This window comes from Musa acuminata, chromosome BXJ2-4, assembly GCF_036884655.1.
Source record: "Musa acuminata AAA Group cultivar baxijiao chromosome BXJ2-4, Cavendish_Baxijiao_AAA, whole genome shotgun sequence".
Lineage (NCBI taxonomy): Eukaryota > Viridiplantae > Streptophyta > Magnoliopsida > Zingiberales > Musaceae > Musa > Musa acuminata.
In genome coordinates this window covers 38,271,588-38,283,994 of record NC_088341.1, presented here as the reverse complement: position 1 = coordinate 38,283,994, position 12,407 = coordinate 38,271,588, and the positions used below count along the sequence as shown (strand labels likewise).

At 44.6% G+C, this 12,407-nt stretch overlaps 2 protein-coding genes across 3 annotated transcripts; one reads left to right on the top strand and one right to left on the bottom strand.

Annotated features, from left to right (window-relative positions):
* The first annotated feature begins 2,049 nt into the window (after nt 1–2,049).
* On the top strand, nt 2,050–8,105 carry LOC135610734 (LRR receptor-like serine/threonine-protein kinase SIK1). Its single transcript, XM_065105596.1, has 27 exons — nt 2,050–2,246; nt 2,314–2,503; nt 2,600–2,671; nt 2,773–2,844; nt 2,935–3,006; nt 3,090–3,161; nt 3,347–3,418; nt 3,520–3,591; nt 3,697–3,768; nt 3,861–3,929; nt 4,197–4,268; nt 4,346–4,417; nt 4,495–4,566; nt 4,646–4,717; nt 4,822–4,893; nt 4,964–5,035; nt 5,302–5,373; nt 5,464–5,535; nt 5,609–5,680; nt 5,771–5,842; nt 5,924–5,995; nt 6,080–6,151; nt 6,236–6,309; nt 6,396–6,527; nt 6,618–6,956; nt 7,034–7,404; nt 7,486–8,105. The coding sequence occupies exons 1-27, from the start codon at nt 2,150–2,152 to the stop codon at nt 7,834–7,836; spliced, it is 2,991 nt and encodes a 996-aa protein (XP_064961668.1). The 5' UTR covers nt 2,050–2,149; the 3' UTR covers nt 7,837–8,105.
* A 728-nt stretch (nt 8,106–8,833) lies between these two features.
* Nucleotides 8,834–10,313, bottom strand: LOC135610735 (transcription factor MYB61-like). Of its 2 annotated transcripts, XR_010486299.1 has the most exons (4): nt 10,050–10,313; nt 9,859–9,988; nt 9,176–9,783; nt 8,834–8,963 (listed from the first exon to the last, which is right to left on the bottom strand). XR_010486299.1 is itself a non-coding variant. In XM_065105597.1 (3 exons), exons 1-3 carry the CDS (start codon nt 10,180–10,182, stop codon nt 9,258–9,260), a joined length of 789 nt encoding a protein of 262 aa, XP_064961669.1. In that variant the 5' UTR covers nt 10,183–10,313; the 3' UTR covers nt 9,053–9,257. The 2 variants fall into 2 exon arrangements, 1 of the variants encoding a protein (XP_064961669.1); XM_065105597.1 differs by lacking the exon at nt 8,834–8,963 and having other exon boundaries at nt 9,053–9,783.
* Between the last annotated feature and the right edge of the window lie 2,094 nt (nt 10,314–12,407).

Sequence of the window (12,407 nt, the reverse complement as noted above, 5' to 3'; positions counted from 1 at the left end):
GTGGAGCCCTAAGTGAGCGGCCCAAACCTTTATGGGTTGGAGAAGCCCACTTACGTGAGATGATGTAGAAGACAGACACTGTGACCAACTTGAGATGAGTCCACCAAAGCCATGAAAGTATCATATTGTCTTCTTCCTCTTCATAAGAACTCATGATGAATTCAGGGAAACAAAAGCATTCTTTCTCTCAATTTCTAGATTCTCATAACAAGTTCCACTGCAGCAAGTTGTCTTCCTGCTCCTCCCACTACCATCGTTTCAGTCCCAGGTAAACGCTAAGGACACCACCACCACCCTATGTTTCTTCCAATACTTGCCATGGCAGGAGGAGTAAAATGCCGTTGCTGGGGGTGGGGGAGAGGAGGGATAAGATTTCTCTCAGTGCTGCAGCAGTCCATCATGACTTCATTAGACAGGAGAGAGAGAGAGAGGGGGGGGGGGGGGGGGGGGGGTGTCACGGATTCCATGACGGGTTCAATCAATCCATCTTCATGGTTCAATTGAAGGCTGTAGGTCCCTCACCATGCACCACCACCGGCCACCACCACCAGTGTCAGCTACAGGCGGTGGCTGAGGTCTGATGAGCTGCTTCCATGAACTGGCATGTTTGAGGCAGGCAAACAAGCATGCATGCAGCTGCCCTATCTCAGTTCTTGTCCCCCCCCCGCCTCCCTCCCCTCATCTGGATGTGAGGATGTCCTGTTGCGAGAACTTCTTCTCTCTTTCATCCTTTTGGTGGTCTCCAATGGATCCTCCTGCTCGGCGGAGGAAGATTCCACTGTTGTTGTTGTGATTGTGTCCTCGTCTTAACTTGTCATGCCAGTTGAGCTCACTTGGCAATGGGAGGGATGAGCTGAGTCATGCCAATCTCTGTCTCTCTCTCAGAGAATCATAGGAGGGACACAACCGGTGACTTGAGTCAGGATGTAGATGAACCACATCTCCAATCATTGAAGCTCAAAACAAAGAGGATGAGGAGGCAATGCACGTTCCTGTCAATGGCTGCTCTTTGGATGAGTTAGCGCTGTAGCAGTTGGATCAGTATCACTGTTCCGTGGTGGACACTGCATTGGAATCGTCTTGTAGATAGAACACATGCATGACTTCCCTTCCCCTCACTACATTATTGCTGGTCCCTTCTTTGAGCTCTTCCCCTCGTCCTTGCCTAATCGGTCTTCCCTCTTTCACTTCAATCCCATGCATGCGAATCCACACCTGTACGTACGTACGTATTCCGATATGCTCTACATGCATGTACACGTATACGTACGTGCGCCTTCTTCTCTGCATGAGCTGTGTTGCTGCCGCAGAAGTAGCAGTCATAAGCATCACTGTCGCCCGCGCCCTCCCATGTGAGCGTATCGTGGAGAGTGCAGGGCAGGTCGCCATCGCATTCTCCGGTCGACATGCTGTAATCTCCCTCCTGCCGCGAACGTAGCCTACAGCGGCAGCGGGAGCAGCGAGGCACCGGCATGGCAAGGCCAGCTGTTTGACCACGCGTCCCCAGTGTGACTGAGCTCGACTGACCGCGGTGCACAACGCAGTCCCCCCAGACAAGCCCGCTCTTTATTGTGGTTCCCTCTTTCCTGCCCGCCCCTAATCGCTCGCTGCGTCCCTCAGCGGCGGCCAGGCTCTGTTAGCATGTTTGTCTCTTTGGGCGCGCTTCCCGGTGCATGGAGATCGGCGCTGCCTTATGAGCGAGCGACCGGTATATGATACTTCCAATGGCGATATTGCTGGGCCGATTCGCGAGGGCGAAGTAAAGTTGTGTCACTTTTTGTGAAGGTTGGCAGAGCAGTAGGCCGAGCCGCGGAAGCACTGGTTGGAGCTGCAGCAGCAGGAGTAGGTGTGCAGGTACTGCTGCTCTCTACGGGGCGATATTATTGTGTGGTGCGCCCGCCAGGGAGAGAGAGAGAGAGAGAGAGAGGAAGAGGGACCACGGGTCCACCGGCGGGTCCACGGCTCTGGAGCTGGAAGGAAGAGTCACGTCGTTGTCGCCACCGCCGTTTTGGCTGGTGTGCCTGCTTCATCCGCCCAAATACACACACACCACCTCTCAGTCTCACTCTTCACTCACTCGTTCACAGTCGAGGAATGTACCACGCCCCTCTCGGTTCCCCGCTTGGCTAGCTTCCAAAGTGCTCGAGCTATGGAGGGAGAGGAGCCGTCGTCGACGCGTCTCGTGGTCGCTGCAGCAGTGCTGCTCCTGCTCATCGCGCCGCCCGTCTCCCCGCTCTCGGACGAAGGTCCATTTCCCCCTCCTCTTCCTCCTGTTCCTCCTCCTCCTTGCCTGAACCCGACGTTCCACGACAGGGATAGCGCTGTTGTCGCTCAAGGCTTCCTTCAGCAACGTGGCCAACATGCTCTTGGACTGGACCCCCGCCGGCGCCGGCGCCGGAGCCGCAGCCGGAGGTGGCAGTGCCAACGCCACCGGCGACGCGGACGACCACTGCTCCTGGAGAGGCGTGCTCTGCGACAACCTCACCTCAGCCGTCATCGCCTTGTATGGGTTCCCCTCTAATCTTATCCTCTTTGTGTTGTCTGTTTGTTCGACTTTGGTGCTCATGAGCTTTTCCTTGGGTGGCGATTGAAACGGAAGAAACCTGTCGAACCTCAACCTCGGTGGAGAGATCTCGCCCGCAGTTGGGGAGCTCAAGAACTTGCAATCCATGTGAGAAATCTGGTTCCTCTTTTAGGCTCTCGTTCTTAGTTGTTGGTTAGCTCAATGGAGTATTCTAATGCTGTGTAATGGATATCTTTTGACGGGTGCAGTGATTTGAAGGGGAATCAGCTCACAGGGCAAATCCCAGATGAGATTGGGGACTGTGTAGCTCTAAAATACTTGTAATATAATACACATTCTCTATTTCTTCCCACTGTTTCCTCGATATATATCCATTTTGGTTTCCTCAATATCTGTGGAAAATCTTGCAGGGATTTGTCTGGAAACGCTCTGTATGGGGACATTCCATTTTTGTTATCGAAGCTCAAGCAGCTCGAGGAATTGTGAGCTGATCTCTGCAACCTTCTTGGTTCCTGTTTTCACCAAAGAATCCTAAAACATGAGGCTAATGCATGTTGCGATGCAGGAACTTGAAGAACAACAAGCTGACAGGGCCCATTCCCTCAACACTATCCCAAATTCCAAACCTCAAAACCCTGTGAGCTTCTTGGATTCCTTGACCAGTTTTATTCTTTTCCCCTCATTTTAATGCTTCTCCAAGTTCTGGTCTTTTGCATGCCAACTTGTGCGGATCAGTTAGCTGTGGTGTTACATATTCTGTGGCTGTTGACCAATATTAGCTTCATTCCACCAAAAATCTGATGTGTTTGGCATTTTGGACAGGGATTTAGCCCAGAATCAGCTCACTGGAGAAATTCCTCGGCTCATCTACTGGAATGAAGTGCTACAGTATCTGTAGGTTCTTCGACACCTCCATTTCCAATCATCCATGTGATGAGCAAGATTTCATTTGGACACATAAAACTGCGATGCTCACTTGTTGTTGTGCATTCCAGAGGCTTGCGTGGTAACTCGCTAACCGGTAACTTGTCTCCTGATATGTGCCAATTGACTGGCCTGTGGTACTTGTGCGTCGTCTTCATCCTATCTTCGGACTGTTCATGTTTTCTGGTTTCTTACTGACCAAGATTATGTCCTTCTCAAGTAACACTCTCTACATTCTTGTCATGCAGTGATGTTCGAGGAAATAATCTTACTGGGACTATTCCAGAGAGCATAGGCAACTGTACCAGCTTTGAGATATTGTACGCTGGTTTGCCTCCACAGAGATTGTTGGAATAGAATCATTTTTTTGATCAAGGGAAATGGTCTTAACATTCTTCTTTATGATTTGTAGGGATATATCATACAACCAAATCACAGGGGAGATTCCTTATAATATTGGCTTTCTACAAGTAGCTACACTGTATGTCTGCTTTTACTATGCCGAGACTAGGTTAAATAGTAGTAAAAACTCAGACTCTCATGTTCATCTTGGTTCTTTGGAGGTGGTTGCATGTACTACCTATTAAGCTTTGAACTTTGTGTTTCTCCTTTCACCTATGTTTGCCTCAGATTTATGATCTGGTCTCTGAATATGTCCCTTATCTTTATTAATCTTCTAATATAAAGCTAACTACTGTTTCTTTTTTTTTTGTTTCTAACTATATTCTGGGCCTGTTTTGTCTTGCAGCTCACTTCAAGGGAACAGACTAATCGGAAAAATTCCAGATGTGATTGGGCTGATGCAGGCCCTTGCAGTTCTGTAAGTGTCTGTTGTTTGGCTTGGGAGTACGACCTATTTCTGCTGAAATGATCCATTTTGTTCCTCTTAATTTGCAGTGATTTAAGTGAAAATGAACTGGTTGGGACCATTCCACCCATACTTGGCAATCTTTCATACACTGGGAAGCTGTGAGTTTTGAGCCTTTTCCTTGTTTTACACCAATCTTTTATCTCATTTTTAAATACTGTATCCTGATTCCTTCCAGGTATTTGCATGGCAACAAGCTGACTGGACCAATCCCTCCCGAGTTGGGGAACATGACAAAGCTTAGCTATCTGTGAGATTATTTACTTCAGTGAAGTGCTGAAAATTTTCCAGTCTTTGTTGATGTCTATTTTACTGTCATGGATAAACAGGCAGCTGAATGATAACCAACTAGTAGGTAGTATTCCAGAGGAGCTTGGAAAACTTGAAGAGCTGTTTGAACTGTGAGAACTTTTAGTTATATAACTTTTCAAGACACATTCCGTTGTTTCTCGAAAAGATGATTTGATGAGTTTTATGATCATATGCTTCTATACCTCTGTCATAGGAATCTTGCCAATAACTGCCTTGAGGGTCCTATTCCTCGAAACATCAGTTCTTGCACTGCACTGAATAAATTGTGAGTAACAGTTTTTAGCTTTCTCTTTTAATCTACCAGTATTTGTTCTTATCATTAATGTCATCCTCAGCAATGTTTGCGGTAACCGATTAAATGGTTCCATACCTCTAGAGTTTCAGAAGCTCGAGAGTCTGACCTATCTGTAAGTACCAACCACTTATTTTTCTTTCCTCTTTTTGTAAATCATGCCAGTGCTTTCAGCAGTAGGAAAGCATTGCTTTTGTTATTCTAAATGAATTATTCTTTTTTGCAACAAGTTCAAATATATTTGGCTCAGAGGGTGTTTCCTACTATGCATGCGCCTTTTTGTGAAGATCTCATGACCTTTTTTGCCGAAGCGACAAAGTTGACTAAAATATTGATATTTAATTTGTCGTGTTTTGATGTGTCGTCTCTACTTATCTGCAGAAATTTCTCTTTGAACAATTTTAATGGAGAGATTCCCTCTGAGTTGGGTCGAATTGTCAATCTTGACACTCTGTAAGTGATCCATTTACTTAATAGGCAAATACTTCTAAATAGTACTTTTGTGTCATATTCGATAATTATGTCTACTTCCATAACTTCCAGAGATCTCTCTGACAATGATTTCTCTGGTCCAATTCCTGATTCTGTTGGCGACCTTGAGCATCTTCTCGTACTGTAAGTCAATGGCATTCTTCAACTAATGTTGATAGTTGCAATCAGTCTTACAGCATTTTTCTCGTGATTGTAGCAACTTAAGCAGAAATGACCTTGCTGGACGTCTACCTGCTGAATTCGGGAATCTAAGAAGTGTTCAAGTCATGTAAGTCAATTCAGTTGTCATGTAAGGTTTGGTGTCTTCAATATTGTCATCCCTTTTCTTTTTTTCTGAATGTACATCTTTGTTCTACAGTGATATGTCATACAACAAGCTGTCAGGAAAAATTCCTGAGGAATTGGGTCAGTTGCAGTATTTAGATACTCTGTAAGTCCATTCACTTGGATATCTTAACTTGGAAATATTTGTTTTCTGCAATTGACTCTTCGTATTGGGGGCGGGCTACAGGATTCTAAACAACAACAATCTGTATGGAGAGATCCCTGCCCAGTTGGCTAACTGTTTCAGCTTAACATCCCTGTGAGTTTTGTCATATTCTTTAGTGTTCTGGAACGATGACTTGAAAATTTACTAATCATTGACTTTCCTTTTATATGAATTCAGGAATCTTTCTTTTAACAACTTTTCTGGTGACATTCCTCTGTACAAGAACTTTTCAAGATTTCCTCCAGAAAGGTGAACATTGAAGTTGTTTGTTTTTCCAGCTCAATTTTGTCGGTTTTGTAGTCAGATAAGTATTAGTTTGACTTGCATCTCCAGTTTCCTTGGTAATGCGCTGCTTTGTGGAAGCTGGTTACAATCACTTTGCGGACCAACTTTTCATCAACCAAAAGGTATCTCAAAATTTGCAATTTTGTCGGCTGTCATTCTTTTATGTCATGCTTAGTGCACTATTCTTATTGTTTTCACTGTTTTGCAGTCGCTGTTTCTAGAGCTGCAGTGGTTTGCATCACTTTAGGGTGCATTACACTGCTAACGATGGTGTTAGTGGCAATATATCGATCCAATCAACCAAGCCAAATTATCAAAGGATCAAACCGAGATATCCAAGGCATGTCTTAATTATTTCTCCATTTGTTATTCCTTCTTGGTGGTTACCGTGCATGGTTCTTTAAATTTTGTTATTGTTTCTATGTTTCAGGTCCTCCAAAACTGGTTGTTCTCCAAATGGACATGGCCATTCATACATATGATGATATCATGCGACTCACTGAAAACTTGAGTGAGAAGCATATAATTGGTTATGGTGCTTCAAGCACAGTGTACAAATGCATGCTCAAGAACTCCAAGGCAATTGCTATAAAGAGGCTTCATAGTCAATATCCACACAATCTTCGCGAGTTTGAGACCGAGCTAGAGACTGTCGGTAGTATTAGGCATAGAAACTTGGTCAGCTTACATGGTTACTCGCTCTCCCCCAATGGGAATCTTCTCTTCTATGATTACATGGAAAATGGCTCCTTGTGGGATCTTCTTCACGGTTGGCATATCTGACACATCTTCCTCTGTATTCCTTTTCCCTTTGGTCACAATTTCGAATGAATTATCACATTTCAGGCCCATCGAAGAAGGTGAAGCTTGACTGGGAAACACGACTGAAAATAGCAATTGGTGCGGCACAAGGGCTAGCGTACCTTCACCATGACTGCAACCCGCGAATCATCCACAGAGATGTGAAGTCATCCAACATCCTGCTTGATGAGAACTTTGAAGCTCACCTCTCGGATTTTGGCACAGCCAAGTGTCTCTCTCCTGCCAAGACTCATGCATCAACTTATGTGCTTGGCACTATCGGCTACATTGATCCAGAGTATGCCCGAACGTCCAGGCTCACTGAAAAATCTGATGTTTACAGCTTCGGAATCGTCCTTTTGGAGTTGCTCACTGGAAAGAAGCCGGTTGACAATGAATCCAATCTGCACCAACTGGTGGGATAAAGCCTTTAAACATCAAATTGTGTCTGTCACGTTCATAGTTTTTTCAAATGAATCAACTCCTTTGATGTGCAGATACTGTCAAAGGCGGATGACAACACTGTGATGGAGGCAGTGGATTCGGAAGTGTCGATAACATGCATGGATATGGGGCTTGTCAAGAAAGCATTCCAGCTTGCACTGTTGTGTACCAAGCGGCACCCATCTGACAGGCCCAGCATGCATCAGGTTGCGCTAGTGCTGGTCACCCTGCTACCTGCACCAAGTTCAAAACCCAGCACGGCAGCCCCAAAACCGACGGACTACACACATTACCTTGCAGCTGGTCCGGTCGTCAAGGCTAATGCGAAGCATGACAGCAGCAGCCTGTCTGACGGCCAGTGGTTTGTTCGATTCGGGGAAGTCATTTCAAAGAGCACTCTGTGATTCTCTTACTGCAAGGAAAAGAACTGGTTCCTGTAATTTTGTTGCTGTGATGGTAAATTCCGAAAACACATACAACCTAGAGTACAAAATCTTAACTTGTTCGGATCAATGGTCCTGTAGTACATATCAAGAAACTCTTCTTTGTTCTGTGTACTTTTGAGGTACAGGTCATTGTTTTTGGATGTCTAATCTTGTGAATGCCTTGAATGCTCCTATTTCTGGTCCACGAGACATTCATTAATGAGTATTCAGGGAATCCATTTATGTGTCTTGGATCTTGTGTTGTCATGAAAATTGTGGTGTGTGGGATCAGGATTGCAATTGCAGTATTGCAGATGATGAATGATGTATTTATAGCCTCCCAAGTCCAAGGAGAGTGAAGCCTGCATTGCTGATAACTAATGTGCAGTGAATCAGACCACTTGAAAGAAGAAGAAAATTTGTGGGATGTGAATGAACTCATTGCCAGTGTTTTATGCCTTGAACATGATGACCTGAGACACTAAACCTAGTTTGATCAACCACCAGCTGAGATGAGGATTGATCCACACTTCCAAGTTACTTGACCTCGATCCATCGATAATTCCTAATAAAGAACAAGGATAATTCCTTTTCTAAAAGTATAGATCCATCGATTTAAAGACTTGACACCGATAAGATTAATTCTACATTAGTTGGAGAATTAGAAAGAAATGACACTGATTTCATTCTTTTTCCTCATATATATATCTATCAATGATCAAATCAAACAGTTGGATTTAATAATTCATACAGTGACGTTGTCGAATGATTAAATTCATTTGTTGTATCATTCAGATAATCTTGTGAAAGTAACTAATGATGTGAACATCTGAAAAGGAAATGGAGGAGAAAAGGGTGCTTTTCAAGGACAACACACACTTTGTCCAAACAAAAGAGAAAACAAACAACTGCTGCAATGACTATTCCACCAAATTGATTGCAGAGGTAGGGAGGGAGTCACCACCTTGCCATGTTTCTCTTACTTTTTTTCCTTCATTTGCAAGTTCTGACTTTTCTAGACATCTTAACCAGTAGTTGGCTGCCAAAAAAAGTCAACATTTTCCTTTCCTGGATTCTGCATCATTTCTTCTATCAAAGCCTAGAAACTGAAGTTGAGGAGATTTAGATACCATCAGATGAGCAAGACACAGACAGCAGTGAAGGTTGATTACAATGCATGCATGCATGCATGCAGTGAGATCAAACTTGAAATAGAGACTTGATTGTTCCATGTAATAAATAAGCTACGAAGTTTGGAAGAACAAATCCAAAGAGAGGTAACAGATTTATGTGCATGACAAATCTGTGACTCACAAACCTGCAAACAATCTGAAGTCTGATACTGTGGTTAAATGAACTGCTTCCTTCATTTGGTTGGGTCATGTCACAAGAATCTTCTTCTACTCCTTTTTGATCTCTCCGAGCAATCCATCATCGGAGCCGATCGTGCCGTTGAGGTACTCGGACCACTTCAGATCCTCCGGCTCGCCGTCGAAATGGTGCTGGGCGCCTTTGCTTGGAAACAACTCCAACCACTGGAAGATGCTGCCGTCGAAGAGGCTGCTGCTGTTTTGCAGCTCGAACTCACTGCTGCTGTTGGCACTGTTTGCGCTGGTGTTGCTGCAACTGCCGGCCTCCAAACACCGGAGGTCTGGCACGGAGATTGAGATCGATGACGGAACAACAACATCATTTGCTTGTAGAAGAGGAGTGCATTCGATGGTATGGGATGGTGGTGGTGCGGAGGTGGAGCTTCTGCCGCCGGCCATGGCTTCTTTGTCGTCTCCTCCCTCGACCTCGCTGAGTGGTCTGTGGGTGCTCGGATCGATGCCGCTCTGCCTCAACTTCTTCTTGATGCATGAGTTCCAGTAGTTCTTGATCTCGTTATCGGTTCTTCCCGGCAACTGGGCCGCAATCTGAGACCACCTGAAGGCGAGAGACATGAGACGGCATTGGACTTCAAGACCAGTGCTTGAACTCGAGAACGTAAACTGCCGCTACCTGTTGCCGACGGCTGCATGGAGCTCGATGATGAGTTTCTCCTCTTGCTGCGAGAAGGTGCCCCTCTTCAGATCAGGCCTCAGGTAGTTGATCCACCTCAATCTGCAGCTCTTTCCGCACCTCTGCAGGTCTGCAGAATTGGACATGTCACGCAAGGAAAGAAACACTGCAGAATCGAACAGTCGAATTACCTGCTAGCTTGGGGACAGAGCTCCAACAGCCATGGCCATACTTGGCGATGTGCTTCACAAGCTTCTCGTCCTCCTCCGGAGACCACAACCCTTTCCTCAGCTTCTGCTTGTAGCAGCAAGAGTGCCTCCCCATTCGCGGCCAGCCTAGAGCTCACAGGGCCAGATGAGGCAGTTTTGGCAACCGGGATTCCGGCCCTGAATTGTGCTGCAAAAGATATAGTGCAGAGGAGGAGACAAAGGGGAATGGATTTATAGCAGGGGGGGATGAGCTTTAGATCTCTCTCAAGTGAATTCGCTCCTTGTAGATATGTTCTCCATTCAATGGCTGCCTCTTTTAGAGGAAGAGGCCAGGGGGGCTTAATTCTGCTTATTTCCTGGTTGATGCTCCAGGAAGAGAACTTGAAGGACTTGATCTCAATCCCTCCAAGATCTCTATCTTCCTCCTACAGTTCATCACCATACTCCAAACAAAAAAGCCATGGCTTTGTCAAGGTAAACCGAGAGAGAGAGAGAGAGAGAGAGAAGTGCCATGAAGCACCAAAATACTTCTTTTCTGATGGACAAGAAGCCAAAAGATTCACTGTAAAGATTCACAATCATGGTTGAAAAGAGCAAAAACACTTGAACATGTCTAAGAGTAGATTAAATGAGCATCACAATCAACATATATCATGAGAAGAACTCAACTGAGACTACTTGTGGCTTATGATGATTGCATACCTTATTTTGCCACCTCTTTATCTTTCCAGGTCAGTAGTAAGAGTGGATTAGGTGACCTTAAATGATTGCTGTAAGCCACCAACCAGGTCTTGATTCAAGTACATTTCTGGGTTCATTACATCATAACGTCATTATAATAATCGAGATTCAAGTTTGGACACAGTTCTTGTGATGCTATCAGTAGTACCAGTAAAGGTGTTCTTTTCCAAACAGTATGAACAGCAAGAATCTCACCATTTCACTTCACCCTTTGTTTGCTCATCTGTTCATTCTGCAACTAGAGAAATGTGAACAGATCGAAAGTGGTTTGCACAAGCATGAGGGGATATTTCCACTTTTCCTTCTCCATTTCCTGAGAAATGATAATATCATGGGCTCTTGCTTGACTGTGCTGCAAGTCAATCCCCATCCTTCCACACTTGTTCATGGAAGCACACAGCAAGTTCAACATCAACACCAACATCATCTTTGTTTGATTCCTTTCGAATCCCATTCCCCCCCTCCCCCTGAAACATATTCCAAACCAATACTCCCCTCTTCTCTACTTCTCCTCAGCCATCAACTTTAGCATACTTTCCCTAGAAAAATGGAGAGTTCAATAATGTAAAAAGTTAGACATAAGATTTAATCAAAATTTATTTTTTATGAGAATAATCAAATATGAAGAACAAAACTCTTTCTGAATTAATTCAATTTAATATAAAAGTACTTTCTTTCTCAATTTTTTTTCTGATTGCTAAAGTTTTCATTAACTAATAGAATTTCAAACTTTTATATGCATGTAATTTACTCCAAAATGAGTAATGGATAGAAACACTGACCACAGCTGCGGCAATGGGGCCTTCTCGAAGAAAGCGGCTTCTCCTTACTGTTTCCAGCTTAGTGCGAGGGGCAGCTCGCGAGCAGTGTGGGGGCGGTCCATGAGCGTGACTGATCTCTCACGCACGAGCTCTGCAGCTACCAACACTGTCTGCTGTTCTCATTGCCAAGACACGAGGAAGAAGAGGAAAAAGTAGTCCATGAGGTGCACTATGCAGCAAGGCACTGCTCCCGTTCGATTTGGCTCCATTAGCTGTCGCCGCCCGTCGCCGTCTGAGGTGCCAAAAGCCGTGTGGTTCTCCGTCCGAGGGGCGCGCAGGGATTCCACCTCAATAAGGGGGGGGGGAAGGGGAAGACGATGGATTCTTTCTTATCGGGTCGGATCCGTAAAGGATCTACACCCGGATCCGATAAAGAATCGTACGTAATTAATGTGAAGAAATGGGTTTGAACAATACAAGAAGAAAACGTTAAATACAATCAATATCTAAAAGAAATCACCCAAAAAAAACTTAGTATTTAGACTTAAAATATATATAAATAAATAATAATTTGGGGAGAATATCACGAACAGAGTTCTAAACAGGATGTTTGATGTAGTGGGGGAGAATGCCACGAGAACGTCGAAGGAACAAGTGAGGAAGAATGTCACGGACAAAATTCTAAACAGGATGTTTGATATAGTACTTATGTATGTCCGTGTCTTTCTGTTTGTTCATGTTTTGCACAGCATGTAGAGGAATGGTCGAATGCTTAACAATCCTATATTCAAGCTTCATTTGTATCTCTACCGTGATAACACCGATGATGACTACGATA

What these genes read in the sequence shown, in the direction of transcription:
- LOC135610734 (XM_065105596.1), top strand. Translation starts at nt 2,150, where the DNA reads ATGGAGGGAGAGGAGCCGTCGTCGACGCGTCTCGTGGTCGCTGCAGCA. An exon ending in TGTACCAGCTTTGAGATATT is followed by an intron (nt 3,769 to 3,860) that starts GTACGCTGGTTT and finishes TATGATTTGTAG; the next exon opens with GGATATATCATACAACCAAA. An exon ending in CTCGAGAGTCTGACCTATCT is followed by an intron (nt 5,036 to 5,301) that starts GTAAGTACCAAC and finishes ACTTATCTGCAG; the next exon opens with AAATTTCTCTTTGAACAATT.
- LOC135610735 (XM_065105597.1), bottom strand. Translation starts at nt 10,182, where the DNA reads ATGGGGAGGCACTCTTGCTGCTACAAGCAGAAGCTGAGGAAAGGGTTG. An exon ending in CTCTGTCCCCAAGCTAGCAG is followed by an intron (nt 9,989 to 10,049) that starts GTAATTCGACTG and finishes CCAATTCTGCAG; the next exon opens with ACCTGCAGAGGTGCGGAAAG. An exon ending in CATGCAGCCGTCGGCAACAG is followed by an intron (nt 9,784 to 9,858) that starts GTAGCGGCAGTT and finishes TCTCGCCTTCAG; the next exon opens with GTGGTCTCAGATTGCGGCCC.